The 17,530-nt window shown below is 27.4% G+C and overlaps 2 protein-coding genes across 2 annotated transcripts; both read left to right on the forward strand.

The window, feature by feature from the left end:
* Positions 1–2,955: 2,955 nt before the first annotated feature.
* Positions 2,956–5,176, forward strand: LOC134829054 (odorant receptor 22c-like). Its single transcript, XM_063842046.1, has 6 exons — positions 2,956–2,989; positions 3,759–4,093; positions 4,234–4,310; positions 4,367–4,554; positions 4,609–5,066; positions 5,123–5,176. The coding sequence occupies exons 1-6, from the start codon at positions 2,956–2,958 to the stop codon at positions 5,174–5,176; spliced, it is 1,146 nt and encodes a 381-aa protein (XP_063698116.1).
* A 184-nt stretch (positions 5,177–5,360) lies between these two features.
* On the forward strand, positions 5,361–6,833 carry LOC134829055 (odorant receptor 22c-like). Its single transcript, XM_063842047.1, has 6 exons — positions 5,361–5,685; positions 5,737–5,837; positions 5,890–5,972; positions 6,029–6,216; positions 6,277–6,731; positions 6,783–6,833. Exons 1-6 carry the CDS (start codon positions 5,361–5,363, stop codon positions 6,831–6,833), a joined length of 1,203 nt encoding a protein of 400 aa, XP_063698117.1.
* Positions 6,834–17,530: the final 10,697 nt, after the last annotated feature.

A 17,530-nucleotide genomic window follows, 5' to 3' on the forward strand; every position in this document is an offset into this window, starting at 1 on the left:
AATATCTCTCATTTTTCTAAAAGAAACGCACTTTATATTTTTTTTCGTGCCCTTGTTAAATTATGTAAAAAAAACTTTTTAAAAACATTTTAAGTCCATATAATTATTGTTAAATAAAACTTACCAATTTTTTTTTTCTTGTATCGCTTTTTTTCCACGGATCATTTAATGAAAGAAAAACACGTTCGTGCTTTTATTTTCCTAACTGTAAAATTTCATGTTAGAAGAAGATAATAGGGCGCCAATTCATTCAACACTTAATATTTTTTTATATTTTTCTATCGTTCCACTTAATAAATATCTGAAAAAAGGGAAACTTCACAGGTGTCTTTTATCACGTGGCAATGAAAATGTTTCCCAACACACAATTGTTACTATCCTTTGTTCTTCATATCGATATTTTTTGTTCTTTTTCTACATTTATGATGCACATAACTCCTGAAAAGAAAAAAAGTGAAGAAAAATATGAGATTATCTCTCTTTCTTTGTTTGAATTGCTTGCAAGAAAACTGCGAGCTAAAGAAGTAGAACAAGAAGAAGAAGAAGAAACGAATTGAAAATCAATATTTATCTAAAATAAATTTATGGAGTATAAAAAATATATTGCGATAGACAATCAATATGACATTCCTCTTTCGTTTCAAAGTTTCTCAAGAAGAAGAAAACGATAATGTCAACGTTATTGTTTGTAAATTTTTCTTATTCCATGTACTTGCTCTCATAGATATAAAGTAACAAAAAAATTGAATGAAACCAATTTCTCATGATGAATTGCGTCCCCATAGAACTTTTATTTTGATTTAATATTGAAAACAAAATTGAAAATTTATTAAGTGTTACTCCGAGCAGTTTGGCATCGAAAAGACATCGCACATGTGAAGTAATAATTCATGAATGTTATTGTAAAATTTTCGTGATGCCATATTTTTTATATGTTTTGTGGCAAGGCAACATTCGCTGCCATTTCATCGAATTTCGAATTATTTACGACACATCATGTAAAAGATAAGTTTGTTTGTGCAGGTAACACGCTCTTCGACATCATGTTTTTTTTAGTCGTCGGCAACGAGGGGATCAGATGAAAATGGCGAATTAAACGCCAACCGTTGCTGCACATCAGGTGTTTATTTATATTAAAATGTCGTAAATTTTCTTTTTATTATCCGCCTCATCATTTCTTCTGGTAAAATATTGTAATCTACCGAAAATTATCTTCATGATATAATCAAGTTTAAGTTTTATGACATTTTTTTACCTTTTTTTTTGGTGTGGCGGCGAAGAAATTGGAAAGTCGTAAAAGACATATGTGACACATGATTCTGCCAGAAAAATTACGGTTTTTTATGGTTATTCGTGTCGGTATTGATCAATTTTTACATTTTTTTTTTGTTGAAAAATTTAAAAAGACTTTTTGCCTTTAAAAAGTTGCCCACGAAGAATATCAGAAAGTTATTCAAAATAAATAGAAAACAAAATTTAATTTAATGTTAAATCGAAACCGTATCATCTTCACAATATGCAAATTATGTCCTTGGGTAAGTTAAATAAGTCTGCTCCAGTGAACCAATTTTCTTTCTATCTTTATCTGTGAATCAACTTGAAATCAACAAAAAAGTGTTTTTATCGCAGGTTTTCTCTAACAAAAGCGCTTTTTTGTTGATTTCTTTTTAATTCTAATACTTTGTAACGAAAAATTTTGTAAGAAAAATGATAATTTTAATATCTGTTACTCACCGCCTTGCCCGATATTGACTCAAGGGACATCCATTGCGAAACGCCTCCTTTTCAGCGAAACTTTTTTAATGAATTCAAACAACATGCTAATTTAATCTTCGCACAACAACTCGCCTTTTCTGATAAGGAAAAAAAAATATTTGACATTTGTTGTTGTTATTTTTGCTGTTTGAAAAGGGACGAAACGATAAAATTTACACGTTCTTATTAAAAAAAGTGCGATCCAGCTAGCATCAAAAACAAAGTTTAAAATTGCTATCCTTTGGCGATTTGGGAATTAATCCAGGCCAACTCATCAGAAACGCTGAAGGAATATAAACAAAAACACGTCCGAGTGCACTTGAATGATGATTTATTTTGTGGAAAGTTAAGTGTTTTGTGCTGATTAAACCTCAAAATGGTCCTCCACAGAAATGGTCAATTGCGAGCATCAAAGTTTAATTAAATGTCACAAGAATTGATGTTCGCACAAATAATTCCCCATTTACAAAGTTCCAAATTGCCAAGTTTAATTTCAAAACAACAACAACAACAACAAACCAAGCGGCAATTCACATTCAATTTTCCAGTCAATAAAATGGACAAAATGTATCTGCTGGGAACTCCTCGCTTTTCAATGCTGGTCCTTTTATCATCCACAAACTCGTTTACACAAAGAAGCACATAATATTCGTGATCTATGGCATCTCTCCCGAAATTGAAGTGCGTTGACGAACATTTATCTGTCATTGCATTACATTACACCGAGCCATTCACAAAAGCCTAGCTCAATGATGATAATTGGTTATTGTCTGTTTTGTGTGGTACAAAATTACAACGCACACAGCGAGAGCAATACTCAGAGGAAATTCAATTAAAATTGTTAAAACCCGACAAATGTCGAGTGTTTCTGATGTGTGTTGCTTTTAAATAGAGAAGAAAAGTTCACAAAAAATAAAAGCATCAATACAAGTGAAATAAAACAAAGTTAGGTTCATTTGTTCCTCGTTTTGTTTGTGAAAAGACTGACTGTGCTTTCGGTTTAAATTGCTTTCGACGACACGACATGATGTGTGTCGGTGTGAAATTCGAATAAATCATGCATCAATGATGTTTCGTGGGAAGTGAAGGAAGCCAATAATGAACTTAGCTTCAAGTTCGGCAGAATTTCGTCTCGTATCTTGTATCAAGGGACTTTTTGGCTTGTATCGTTTTTTGAGTGAGTTTAAAAAATTTCTTAGAATGACGAACAGTCAAGTACATCATAACATTACAGGTAAGTAAATTATTATAACAGAAAAAAATTTAATTTGAAATTTTTTTGAAGTCAAATGTTGATTTTTTTTTTTAAATTTAAAAAAATGAATGTAGATCGAAGAAATTGCTTCAGCTGCAATATTTGGGCGTTTTGTAATTCAAACTTAATTTTTACCGCATTTCTAAGAAAAAATTTCTTAATTTGTTTAATTTCGACAAAAAATGTTAAACTTTCAAAATTAACATTTTCTTCGACTTTTGGATAATTTTTAATGCTAAAATTTTAAAAAGTATGTAATTTGAAGGTCACTTCAAGGACTTTCTTCTTTCTTTCGACTCAAAGAATTTATTAATAAAGTTTTGAGGATGAATGACATCAATAAGAGCTGCAAAACCTGTAAAAAAGAATAAAATTAATCATTTGAGTAAAATTTGATTCAAAACTTACAAATTCGTTGAACGAATTTCGTTCCATTAACTTTTGCTTTTCAAAAGCATTTTTTCCATTATTACATATTTTAATTTTTTTTAAAAAAATATTATTTCGGTTAAAATAATTAATTGTTTATTTCTCAAAAATAATTTTTAAACCTAAATTTAATGAAAATCAATAAATAGTCGTGAATTTCCAACATTTAAACCTAAAACCCGTAATTATTAAAAAAAATTGGGCGTTTTGTTGAACGAAAGTTTTTCTCAAACAAAAACATTTAAAAGCAACATTCGTCTTCAAAATTCATCATTTCAGAAAAAATTCTCAACAATGAAGCTCCCTCAATTATTTCAAGTACCAACAACTGAAGATGAAATTTTCAAGTTTACCAAGTTTGAACTTTATTACATTGGTGCATGGTTTTATCCTGGTTCCAGTAAATTTGCGGCAAACATCCGAATGATGATCAATTTTTTCATCAATACCATCAGCGTTCTGGCTCAATATAGCTATGCGTACATAATTCGAAAGGATTTGGTAGTTTTGTTGGATTGCTGTTGTCCCGCCACGACAATGGGAGTTACTTCGTTCAAAACGTGGATCCTATGGTGGCGAAAAAATGAGCTAAATGACATTTTTGAGACAATTAAAGAAGCCTTGAAACGAGAAATTGATGAGAAAGGAACATGGGTAAGGAAGAGGATACCAACTATTGGGTTTCGGGCGACGCTTATTTTAACTATGTTGACGTTTTTTACAGGAACATCGGTAAATTTTTAAATTTTTATGACTTTTTAGTGCAATTTTATTCCAAAAAATTATTTTTTCAGTACACTATCATGCAATTAATTTACAATTTTCAACATTACGGAGAGTATTTTGAGGTACAACTCCCTTTTAAAAGTTGGTAAGTCGAAAAATTTTAACTTTTTTTCAAAAATAATTCAAGTTTGTGTCTTTTAGGTGGCCCTTCAACTACAAACAAAGCCCGATGTATGAAATAATGTTCGTTTATTCGTTTTACAGTGGAGTTGTTACGCAAATTATGATTCCCGCGTGTGATGGACTTTTTCTGGACATTTATTTGCATATCGGAACACTTTTTGACTTACTTTGTTACGACTTGGAAACCGTTTGTCATGGAATTTTCGGTAAAATATCTCATTATTTCCGATTTTTTACTAATTTTTTTATTTCATTTTTAGTTGATGACGAAGATTTTTCTTCACTTCAAAAATTTACGCCTGAACAAAATCGTGCGATTTACAAGAAACTCTCCCAAATAATGCAAAAACATCAATTTATCTTTGATTTATGTGATCGTGTCCTAAAATTCTTTCGCGAGATAATTTTTTTGCATATCGCATCGGCAAGTCTCATCATCTGCATGAGTTTAATGGACTTGATATTGTCGCCAGGCGTCAAAAAAATGATCTACATCAACTATATTTCGGCAGCGGTAATGCAAGTTTTCGTTTACGCCGTCGCTGGAAGTCATTTGGAGGAAAAATGCTTGTCTGTGGGCGAAAGTGCCTTTTTCATGCCATGGAACCGAATGGATGGCAAGACACGTGCTTTGGTCCAAATGCTGATTATTCGAGGACAGAAACCGAAGAAAATTGAAGCGCTCATTGTGACAGCTTCGTTACCTTCGTTTACATCGGTGAATGACTTTTTTGACCGATTTTTTTTAGTTTTTCAATTTTTTTTTATTTTTAGATTATGCAAGCAGCTGGATCTTACGTGACTTTGCTACAAACATTTATTCATTAAAAGTTTTTCGAAACTTTTGTCTCAGACAGCGACTTTTTTAAAGTCTATTTTTAATGAAAAAAAAGTTCAATAAAATTAAATCTGTGTTAATTGTTTCGAATCACGACAAAAAAAAATTATAAAAGAAAAAATTTCTTTAATTTCTTCCCAATTCTGATAGAAATTTCAAGAAAAATTGTTCAAAATGAGTCAATTCATTGAATCAGAGAATGAGATTTTTAAGGCGCAAAAAGCACTTTTGACTTTTCTCGGTTGTTGGACGAAAGAATCTTCGTCTTTTGCTTGGATGACATATCTTCGAGGTTATTTCAATGCTACGATGAACAGCATTTGTGTGTTGGCGCAATACACGTTTGCGATAAAGCATCGTGATAACTTGATCTTGGTGCTTGATTGCATGTGTCCTGCAACGACAATGGGTGTTACGGCATTTAAAATTTTCATGTTGGTGTGGAAAACTAAGGAGTTGAACGGGATTTTTGATACGATTAAGGATGCTTTCAAGAGAGGTGAGATTTTTTCTTTAAATAATTTTTTTCATGAATTATTTTTTTTTTCAGAAGTGGCTGAAAAAGGAGTTTCTGTGAGAAAATGGATTCCATTAAAAGGATTTTACTCAACAATATTTTTGATGTCTACTACAGGAACTGTTGCATTTTCCGTAAGTTTTCAAGATTAATTTTGATCCAATTTTAATAAACTTTTTTTCATAGTTTTTTGCTTTTCCGATTATTTTCAACATTCAATCCAGCATAAAAGGCGTCGATTTTGTACCTGAAACGATGTTCAAGAGCGTGTAAGGAAATTTTTCGTGACTTTTTTTACAAAATTAATTAAAAAATTTCTTTTTAGTTGGCCATTTAATCATTTAGTTACTCCTTATATGGAAATTATCTATCTTTATATGACTTACTTGCTGTTTGTTACACAATTCGGCATTTCAGGCATCGACAACTTGTTTATGGATATTTATTTGCATGTTGCTGCTTTGATGAATATTCTCGCTGAAGACTTGAATTCTATGGAAAAACGATTTTTGAGTAAAAAATTTTAATTTATTACAAAAAAAAATTTTTTCTAATTTTATTTTTTATTTTTAGCTAATTACAAACTTGATTCCGTCTCGAAATTCACTAAAGAACAAAACACTAAATTCTATCATGAAATTAAAAGATTGGTCAAAAAACATCAATTTTATCTGGAATTCTGCAAACGTGTTGAAATTTTCTTTTCTGAAATAATTTTAGTTCATTTTGTCTCATCCAGTTTCATTCTCTGCATGAGTTTGATGGATCTCTTATTGGCGCCTGGTCTTATTAAAATCACGTACATTAGCTATATTATTGCCGCAACAACGCAAGTTTTCATCTATTCTTATGCTGGAGGGCAACTTGAAGAAGCGTGTAATAACATTGAAGTAGCTACTTATGGGATTTCGTGGTATCGAATGGATTCACGGAACAAGAAATTGTTGATGAAACTCTTGATGCGATCACAAAGAACGGTTCAGATAAAGGCTCCTTTTGTGACAGCTTCGTTGGCAACCTTTGAAGCGGTGAGATGTTTTGAAAAAAATAAGTTTTTACTGGAATTTTTTTTATTGTAGATTGTTCAAGCTGCTCGTTCGTATGTTACTTTGCTGTATACATTTATCTAAAAAAAATAAATTTTTAATTTTTAAGGAAATTTTTTTCATTAAATTAAATTTTTTAACAATTAATTATTTAATTTTTTTAATTATTTAATTTTTTTAATTACATATTTTATTTATTTTTTTCATCGTCAAGAATTTTTTAATAATTTTATTTTATTTTATTTTATTTTTATTTTTTTTAAAACTCTTAAAGCTCTAGAGATTAAAAATTTTCGAATCATTTGTTCAATAAATATTTGACCAATTTTTAAATATTTTTTTTATAATTTTTTAAAATAATATTTGAATAATTTTTAAATTTAAATAATTCAATAAGCAAATAAATTTTTTAGATTTATAAAAAATATTTTTTTTAAAAAAAGAAACATTTTCGAAACTCTTGATAATTAAAAAAGTTTAAAAAATTTTAAATCTTTTTTAATTGCTTCAAATCACGTAAAAACGGTCATTAACGTAAACCTTTCATTCAAAAATTTACCTTTTGATGCCAGGATCATTGGTTTGTCACAAAATCATCATCATTGGTTTTTTAATCGTTCCTTTGTTCAAGATTTACCAAAATATCGCCATGTTCATTTATCAAAAGCCAAAAATCTAAATCCTCCGTTGGCGACGACAAAAACAGACAATTCTCGCTGAATGGATAGCAACATGACATTCTATTGAAATTTTCGGTTTTTGATTATTTCATTAAATACACGGATTACATTTAAAGCGGCTTATCATTATGCTGTCTTACAATATTTGTTCAAATGAAAAATAATAAATGGGGACAAATCACGCAGATTTGCGGCGATGTCATTCGTCGATGTCCCGTCGAACGAAGTTAATAATGATAATCCTACAGACAACAAACGATGCCGATAAAAACTTTGATTGATGACCATTCAATCTATTTTACATTTATTAAATCAACTTCGTGGTGTTGTGTCTTTTGCTCCGAGCTTCTGGTTTCCTACAAATTATGGAAAGATAAAAAATGGCATTCAATATAAGGCAATCTGTTGCTAATCTATTTATTACTGATGTCGATATCGGCTGCTGCTGCTGCTGTATCTTCGACGAGAGAGAGAGAAAACGAGAACGATACAGATAAAAAATTGATAATAAGAAAAATATCCGAGAAAAATAACATCGATGCAGAGTAAGAGAGTGGTTTGTCAGGATTTTGCGAAACATGGCAGAACATTATAAAAGCATTCCTGATGATTTATACGGGGGCAGCGAGTGAAACAACAACAAGGCAATAGATTATGTTTTTTTTGTGCGATTTCTTGTTTGGCAAAAATATTCCTTTGAAAGGTTTTGTCAAAAAGTGAGTATTTTTTATTTGTTTGGACACGTGTCTTGTTAAAAGGTATTTTTTTGTGATTTGTCTCTTAAGTATTTTGTTTTTTTTTATTTGATATCCTAAGAGTGCGTAGGTCAGAATTGTAAACATCCATTGTGATAAAAACTTATTGTTTTCTTGTTATAAAAATATTTCAGATTTTTTTGTTCATTTTTTTTTATTCAAAATCATGCTTCTAAATTTTTTTTTTCAAATAATAATATTTTTATTAATTAAAATCATAGATTTTTTTTAAATTTTTTAGCAAGTATTTAATAAAAAAAAAATGAAAATTTTAAAAGGGTTGTTTACCTTGTATTTTTTTTTATTTTTTTAAATATCTTTTTGAAGGAATTATTTATTTACTTTTTATTTATTTATCTAATTAAATTTTACATAATTTTAAATTTAAAACTAATTTTAATAAAAATAATTTTATAAATTTAAATTAAAATAATTTGTAATAAAAAATTTTAAAAAAATTAACTTTTTATTTTTTTCAAATAAAATTTTAAAACTTTTTCATTCATATCCCTATCGAATAATTTTACAATTTTTAAATTTTTTTTAAAATATTTTTTAATCAAAATACTTAATCTTTTTTTCAAATTAGAATTTTCATCTAATAATAATAATAATTTTTGAATTTTTTATTTCTTATATTTTTTAACTTTAAAAAATTCTTTCGTTTTGAAGCAAAAATAATAATGAAAATTTCAATTATTTATTGAAACTCTCTCATTTCTTTTAACTCTATTCAATTTTTTACAAAAAATATTTTATATTTTTAAACAGAAAAAAAAGGAAAAAATAAAAAAATAAATAAAAATAAAATAAAAAAAATTAATTAATTAAATAAAAAAAAAATAATTAACTAAATAAAAAAATTAAATAATTATATAAAAAAATTAAACAAAAAAATATTATTTTTTTTAAAATAAATTTTGACGCATTTGTTAAACCACGTTGATAAAATCTAAAAAAAAAAATCATGTAACATTTCCTCCTACATACTTTTCACACTCCACTTCCCACGTGATACATCTCCTCGCAAATCAGATTAGTGTAATAATGGTAATAATTAACCGACACACACAAACATCACAATCACTTGAAACTTTCTTCGAAAACGAGAGATTTCCGTGCAGTTCCAACAATTATTTGCACTTTGCACCGACAAGTACGCACTCGAACAATTATGCATAACATAACAAGGATTTTGATAACGGTTGACAAATCTGATTATATTTGGCATGCCATTGTCGCAAGCGAAAGTCGTGCCCAACAAATGCACTCCGCCATAAATTAGTGTCACTATTGTTCAATGTGTGTGTGACATTTGGAAATTTTCGTCGCAAAGTGGGGGTGCGATTTGATATCAAGCCATTGTAATAATCGTGTAACAACGAACATGGTCGCCTTGTCAAAAGTTTATGTGTGCTTCGAGTGACAAGTTCGTTAACCATGCGAGTAAACCAAACAGGTTGGAGATTCACGAAATTCACTTGATGTTGTTTGATTTTTGAGTCAATCTGTGATGCGCCGCCAACAAAATTTATGAGACTAATTTCTGCGGCAGGGATATTAAATTTAACTCTCACACACAGGGCAATTATGGCATTTCTTGCCAGTTGTCGTCGTTGTCGTAAAATGACCAAGTCCATGGCTGGAAATGCGACAAAAAGACAGATGACGAAAAAAAAGTCAAATTTATCGTTTGAAAATGAAAAATTTTATGGTAATTTCGAGCAAATGTTGTAATTTAGGAGAACTGATATGAAGAAGAAACAGAAGCAAAATGATAAATTATATTTATTTTGTTCGCAGCGCGCGCAATGAATGGCGACAATTAAAGTTGCAGTGCAAAGAGAAATTAAATAAATTACAAAAGATGGAACGTAAATTATTTCGCTAGCTTTGTGCTCTTATTTCAACTGTCACCGAGCGATATTTACCTTCAGATTCAAGTTAAATCACGTTTTTCAGGGTGTCCATGAATGAACCTTCAAGGAAAAAAAAAATCGTAATTCACACCTTTTTACAAGACAAAAACCCTTTTTATTTGAAAAATCATCACAAAAAATCTCGTCATTGAATGTGATAGAGCATAAAATGAAAAGATAAAAGCGAAAAAAGTACATGAGCAAACAAAACACAACATTCATGAATCAGTTCCTTTGTATCTTCTATCTCGAAAAAAAAAAACTTCAATGAAAGCTCGAAAAAAAAATATGCAAACGAATGCGGAACAGAATGATAAGCAAGGAAAAATTCAAATTTATATGGATCCGAAACAAAAGAACACACAAAATAATATTAATAAAGTCTACATTCTTCTTCTGCGAAAGACAAGCAACTGAAAAATAAGACAAAATATCAATAATGTTTATATTGCTTTGTTATTGTTATTATTATCTATGCTTGAATTTTTCATAAAACAATAAATTCTTGCCGTATCACAAGACTTCGTCTTTCTCGTCTTTTGTTATCGTTGTATCGTATCTCGCCACTCTCCTTGTTATGCGAAAATTGATGTGAGAAGCAGTTTTGTCTGTCGGAGGAGCATTTGTTTGAATAAATAAAGCATTGTTGAGCATTTTTTGCTCTGCGTTTCGAGGTTGGCGTGGAAAAAAGTGACATATTGTAGCTTCAAAATAATATTTTTGAATGGATATTATTGCAGATTTTGTTCAAGGATAATTTTTGCTTCGTCGATAAACAAGACGTTGTTTGGAAAAGTATTTTAATTTTAACATTTTTTTCTGGTTGTTGCTATGTTTGTCGCTGTTGATGCAGATAAGCGAAGAAATAAAAAAAGGAAAATAAATGTAAAAATATGATAAAAAAGACATCAAAGAGGGGAAATTTCTGTGAAGTGACGAAAAACGCAGTGGTGAAGAGTTTTTTTTTCAAGAAATATATAAATTTATGAAATATATTTTTTTAAAGATATTAAAAAAATTTTTTAAGTTTTATTTTAAAAAAATAAAAAAATTATTTATCAAAAAAAAAAAAAAAATTGAAAATGTTGATTTAAAAAAAATTAAAAATAAATAACACAGAATTTTGAAAAATAATAAAAAATTAATTGGCTTAGTCAAAAAACTAAACAATATATAATCAAAAAAAAAAAATAAAATAAAATAAATAAAAATAAAAAAATAAAATAAAATAAATAAATTGAAAATAAAAATCAAATTAAAGGAATAAAAATTAATTAATTAATTAATTAATTCTAATTTTTTAAAAATATTTAAATTTAAAAAAAATTAATAAATGAATTAAAAATTTTAATAAAGCAATAAATAATTTAAATTGACAAAAAAAAAATAAAAATTTGTTTTGAAAAAAGTACAAAAAAAAATAATTTATGTCTTAAATTTCATGAAGTTAAATTTTTTTCAAAAACAATTTTAATTAAAAATTAAAGAAAAATAAATTTATCAAGGAATAAATTTCTTGAAATTTAAAATAAAACAATTTAAAAAAAACGAAAAATATAAAAAGTGAAATCATCAAAATATAAAATAAATAAAAATACAAAATTATTTATAAGAAAGAAAAAATTCGATTCATTGAAAAATTTTGAATAATTAATTCTAAAATATCTTTTTTTTTAAATTTAAATCATTTTTAAAGGAAGATTTTAATTATTTTCTAAATTTTAAATTAATTAGGCCGTTCCAAATTTTTAAATGTTTTTGAAACATTTTTTTATAAAAAGTTTTGAAATACTAATTCACACAAAATGACAAGATTTTAGCAAATTTGGGCCCTATATGAATATTTTAGTAGTTTTTGTGGTATTTACATTGAGATTTGATCTCAGAGTATTTCAAGTTAAAAATTTAAACAAAAAAATTTTATAAAAATAACTGTCAAAAAATTTTGAAAAATAATTTTTAAGAAATATTTTTATAGAAGAAAATTCATGTAAAATTTCGATTTTGAATAAAAAATTCTAAAAATTAACAATTTTTTTTTTGAAAATTTAAGGAAAATGACCAAAAAAATTTTGATGAAATTTTTAACTTTTTTTTTATTTTGCCCCATTGGATTTTCGGCTTTTAAAATAAAAGAAAAAAAGTTCTGAATTATGTTTTAATAAAATTTAACTTTAAAAAACTAAAAAAAAAATTTAAATTTTTAAAATAATAAAAACTTGTTTAAATTTTAATTTTTTTGTTACATCCCTGAATGAAAAAATATTTACTTAACTTCTCACACACACAAAACCTTGATAAGCATATTTACTTCTTCATCGAAGACGGCTTCGAGAGTGTTTTCCTGCGTTCCGTTTGATGTGAAAAGTGCTCTCTTTGATTTATGTGTTCAACCTCGACTCTTTGAAAAACGTGCGAGAACATCGGTTACATAAAACTGCCTTTAATTGCCATCAGCTACAACACGCTATATGGCAGCCGAAACAGATGTAAAACGCATTTTATTTCACTCTCATTCAAAATTTATCTTTTTTTAGTGGGGTTAAAAAGTTGTTCCTTCACATCTCTCTCCTGGATGTTTCTCCCGTTTTATATTTCACTTTTAACTAAACGAGATTTGGTCTACATGCTAAACTTTTGTCAAATACCTTGTTTTTTTGCTCATTATTATTTTATTTTAATATGCATTTGGTGGAAAAGTGTGCATTGTTTAACATTGTGTGAGTCGACGATGAGCGTTTTGCTTTAGTCTCCGTTCATTTTTTTTTTAAATATTTGGAACAGAAAAAAGGCAAACATACTTTTAAAGCAAACATGCCACTCTCTCGCATGTACGAGAAACGGGGAGAAAAAGCTAGCAGCAGCTCCAATTTTAGTATTTTAACAATTTTTCCCGTACAAAGGTACCGTAGGAGCGACGAAAAAAAATACATAACTTGTGAAACACGGTAAATATGTGTCCAATAAAATTAAAAGTTGTGCTTTTTCATGCTTTACTGCGATATGTGTATGTGGCACAGGCACACAAATGCTTTTCATTATTATTATTGCACAAATATGTTCGTGACAATATCGTTGGACATACATTTTTCATTAAAGTTTTGTGTGTATGTTTGAAAAATGCATGAAAATGAGGAATTTTTTGACATTCTTTTACTGCCGTGCCGCTCATTGTTATTAAAATTTGAAAATTGTTTGAAATAAAAAAAAATCTCGGGAACATTAACTATACCAACGAGTTAGAGAATTTTAGGAAATTTGTGTGCTCGACAACTTTTCTTCGGGGCAAAATGTGTTGAAACACAATAAATATTTATTTTAATAAGCAAGCATCATAAATGCACTTGCCACAGAACTTTTTAAGTCCCAACTTTAAATAGAGACAATTTAAAAAGTTTTGACTGAGGCATAGTTACATCATCAGTTAAGTGATCGAGTTGGCAAAAAGTTTGTGTAAAGAAAAAAAAACTCTTAACTCACAAATTTAAAGCCAGAAAGAGAAAGAGAGATTTTCGTTGAAAAATAACATCAGTGTGAAATTGCAGGTAATGTACTTTATCTTGAACAAACACTTTTGTCTGTTAAATTATGATTATTTTACTTCCGCTCTCTTAGACTCTTTCTACTCGTCTCTGTGCAAAAGTGAGTTTCTAGATGAAAATTTATTTTTTTTTCATACCATTTTCCACACTTTAACACAAGAGAAGAGAAAAAGGGGGAAGTGAGAGAGAAAATTTTCATTTACTATTTACATAAAACGCCTTGTTATAACCAAACAGAAGAAGTGTACCGACATACAAGGCATTAACGAAGTGAAGCTGGGTGAAAAGTACAAAATAGGAGAAGCTGAATTGAATTCCGTAATAAACATATTTTACAGCTCGCGTAGTGTTTAAAAATATTTACTTCATTTCTCACGAAATAATGTGCTAATTTATAATTTTACATTTGTTTTTTTTTTGTTGTTGTTTGGTACTTAAATTATTATTATAGTTTTCTAGGCAGTTGGTAGAAGAGATAAAAATGAACATTAAAAATTTGTGTAGAAATGCACGGAGAAATTTTATTTTAATTTTCCTTCCTAATTAAAATTTAAAAAAAATCGAATTATTTTAATTTGTTATATTTTGTTCAAAATTTAAAAAAATATTGAAGAATCGTTTGACAATTTTTCAAATTTTTATTCAAATATTTTTATTTTAATAAAATTTTATTCGAAAAAAAATCTTTATAATTTTTTCGTGAAAATGAAATAAATATTTAATAAATAAAATAAAAGAAATTTAATTTAGAGATTTTTTTAAAAAGAAAAAAAAAATGTTTTAAAAATTATTTGAAATTTATTCTATTTATTTATTATTCTTTTATTATTTGTTTATTTATTTTTAAAAAATTTCAAACAATTTCTTTAATAATTTTGTTTTTAAATTTTGTACATAACATTAAAATTATAAAATAAAAAAAAATATAATAATATGATTATTTTTTAATTTTCTTAAAAAAAATATTAAAGATATAATTAAAAAATTAAATAAAATTCAATTTTTTGAGTTAAAAAAAAAAAAAAAAATGAGTTATTATTTATTTTAGAGAACTGAAAATTATTTAATTTTATTTTTAAAAAAATATGAAAAAAATTATTTAAATTTTATCATCTTATTTTTTTTTATTAAAAATTTATTTAATTTAAAAATGAATTATATGAAGAAAATTAATTTTATAAAAAATAAAATTTTTACAAATTTTCAAATTGACAGTCATAAGAAAAAAATTTGATTTTTTATGAAAATTTTTACGGTTTTTTTTAGTTTTAATTATTTTTCAAAAAAAATCATCAAGAAAACTCCATTTCAAAAAATTTTCCGTGTCGTAACATAAAAATGCTTGCAAAATTGTTATCACGCAGAATTTTTCGTTCCAAACACGAGTACATAAATAATTTTGAAACACCCATAAAACATCCAAATATTGCTAAAAATAAATTTTCCTCCTGCTGCATGGTTTATCTAAGCAGCTCCACACTCAGGCAAACACACAATTCTCGGTAATTCATCATTTGGCAGCACATACTTATTCCCCGAATAAACAGTAATTGGAGTACATTGCTATTAATTAGGCGCGACATTTATTGCTTTCCTAAATCATAATTTTTTGCGTATAATAGAAAGGAAAAATTTTATTAAATATTTATTTGATTTTCAGATTTAATACGAAAAAATAATAAATTTATAAATTTTTTTTTGACGTTTCAAGTGTTTTGTTTTTATTTTATTTTTTTTGATAATCAATTAGAAAAATGAGCAAACTCTTCACGAAAAAACGTGCCACTTTGAGATCAAAAAATAATTTTTTACAGCTTTTCTTTGATTTTTTGCACTTTTTTCATGCGAATTGAATATAAATGTTTTTTTTTCTTATCAAACAGACTTTTACAGACGTCAGAAAACATAAAGTGACATTAAATTTGCATCGATTTTTCCCTTGGTTCTGTTCCGTTCATTTTCCAGCTAGCAAAAGAATAAAACGGCAAAAAGTGAAAAAATCTTCAATATGGCAATCATAAAGAAAAAACAACAACAAGACAGAAGGCAATTGAAATGTTTTAAAGAGTGACTAAAGCAAACAAAAAAAAAATTGTGTGTTCGACGACTTTCGTAGTGAAGTGAAGTGATTTAATGTCAATACATTTGTCGATGGTTATTGCTCAATCGTGAGAAAAATTTTTGAATTAAGTTAGCTGTTTTGCCGCTGCTGCGGCGAATCATCATCAGAAACAGAACGCAACGAACAAAGATGAAAAAACAAGAAAAAATTGAGTTTTTGATTGAATCAATTCGGGAAAAAACGAGAAAAATTATGATTGCCAGCGAGTGTCACGTCACGTGATTGCTCCATTTTTTTTGACAAAAAAATTTAACGAAACTTAAAGTTTTATGAAAAAAAAATGTGAAACATCAAAAAAAAAAAAAAAGTTTTTAACTAAATGTAAGAAAAAAAACTAAACTAAACATATTTTACAAGAAAGAAATGAAATTTTCATCGAACCACAGGCGACAATGCAGAAGAAACAGAATGTTAGCTCGAAAAAAAAAAATAAAAATAAAATAGATGTTAATACACCCAACAGAGCAAGAACGAAAAAAAGGAACGGAGGAAAGATAGATTTACTGCATTTTATACATCAAACCATCTTCTGCTTGCTTACGAGGAAAACATTACAAAAAAAAAATTGTAAGAATTTAATGCGGAAACTTTCTCAATTCAATTGAGATTTAAAATTATGGCTTGAGAGTGCATCCCTTAATGCTTAACTTGAGCAAAACTTTTTTTTCCTGATTTTTTTTTGCTTGTGTTATAAAATAGTGTGAAAAGTAAATAAGAAGAGAAAAAAAATTTGTCATTTCAAGATAAATAAATCGCATCATCTTCGGAACGTCGATTTTTAGCATTGTGGCTGTTAATCGAAAAAAAATTTTATTTTTTGGAGCTCTTATGGAAGTCTTGAGAAATCACGAAAAAAAATCGTTCAAGTTAGTTCAAGTGTGAGCCATTTGCGATAATGTACTTCCAATATACACGCATAACATTTATTTTATTATTACTACAGTTTTATAGATTTTTATGTTCGTCGAATCAAGTTTCGCTTGAACTTTTGCTAGAAGAGCAGAAGATGCGGAAACACGGAGAGTTTTTGTGGTAATGGACCTTAAATTGTGCCGTACATATGGAACAAGACGATTGAACACATACCAAATAATAAAATTGATAAAGATGTTAAAACGTTTATGGTATTGCTTTTATTGAATTGAAATTTTAGAACGACGACACGACACGGAGCCTCATTGTTAAGAGATTACTCTTTCCTGCCATTACACATTAAAAATCCATTTTTCGTGTCGCATGAATGGAGAGAACATGGCGTGCATAATATTTTTGTCGGGCAAACATGAGTGTTTTTTTTATCTTTATAACGCGATTAAAGTGCAGGCGCTTACATGAGTTGACATGACTGATAAATGTGGTGATGGATTTTTGGTTTAATAAAAATGATTAAAAGTAAGTTTTAATAAAATTTATATGAATTTTTTTTAAATATAAGAAAAATATTCTTTTAGTCAAAAATTCTTCTAAAATTTATTTTTTCACATTTTTAATTTTTTTTTTTAAATTTAGCTCGTATTTTTTTATGTTCTTCAAATTCAAGATTAAAAATTATATATTTTCCTACAAATAAGGTTTTTATATTTTTTTAAATTAATTTTTATGGACATCTTGTTCATTAATTTTTTTTAAAAAACAATAATTTTTAAAGTTCTTTTTTCATTTTTAAAATAATTTTGTTTTAAAATTTTTAAATAATTTTAATTTAAATTAAAGATTAAACATTAAACATTTATATGTATTGATCGACATGAATTATGAATCCA

The sequence above is a fragment of the Culicoides brevitarsis genome, chromosome 2 (genome assembly GCF_036172545.1).
Source record: "Culicoides brevitarsis isolate CSIRO-B50_1 chromosome 2, AGI_CSIRO_Cbre_v1, whole genome shotgun sequence".
NCBI classification, from domain to species: domain Eukaryota; kingdom Metazoa; phylum Arthropoda; class Insecta; order Diptera; family Ceratopogonidae; genus Culicoides; species Culicoides brevitarsis.

Bases quoted from the DNA above. Each gene is read 5' to 3' on its own strand.
- LOC134829054 (XM_063842046.1), top strand. From the start codon at position 2,956: ATGACGAACAGTCAAGTACATCATAACATTACAG. The intron at 2,990-3,758 runs GTAAGTAAATTA...AATTATTTCAAG, and splicing joins AGTACATCATAACATTACAG to TACCAACAACTGAAGATGAA. The intron at 4,094-4,233 runs GTAAGGAAGAGG...TTATTTTTTCAG, and splicing joins TTGATGAGAAAGGAACATGG to TACACTATCATGCAATTAAT.
- LOC134829055 (XM_063842047.1), top strand. From the start codon at position 5,361: ATGAGTCAATTCATTGAATCAGAGAATGAGATTTTTAAGGCGCAAAAA. The intron at 5,838-5,889 runs GTAAGTTTTCAA...TTTTTTTCATAG, and splicing joins CAGGAACTGTTGCATTTTCC to TTTTTTGCTTTTCCGATTAT. The intron at 5,973-6,028 runs GTAAGGAAATTT...ATTTCTTTTTAG, and splicing joins GAAACGATGTTCAAGAGCGT to TTGGCCATTTAATCATTTAG.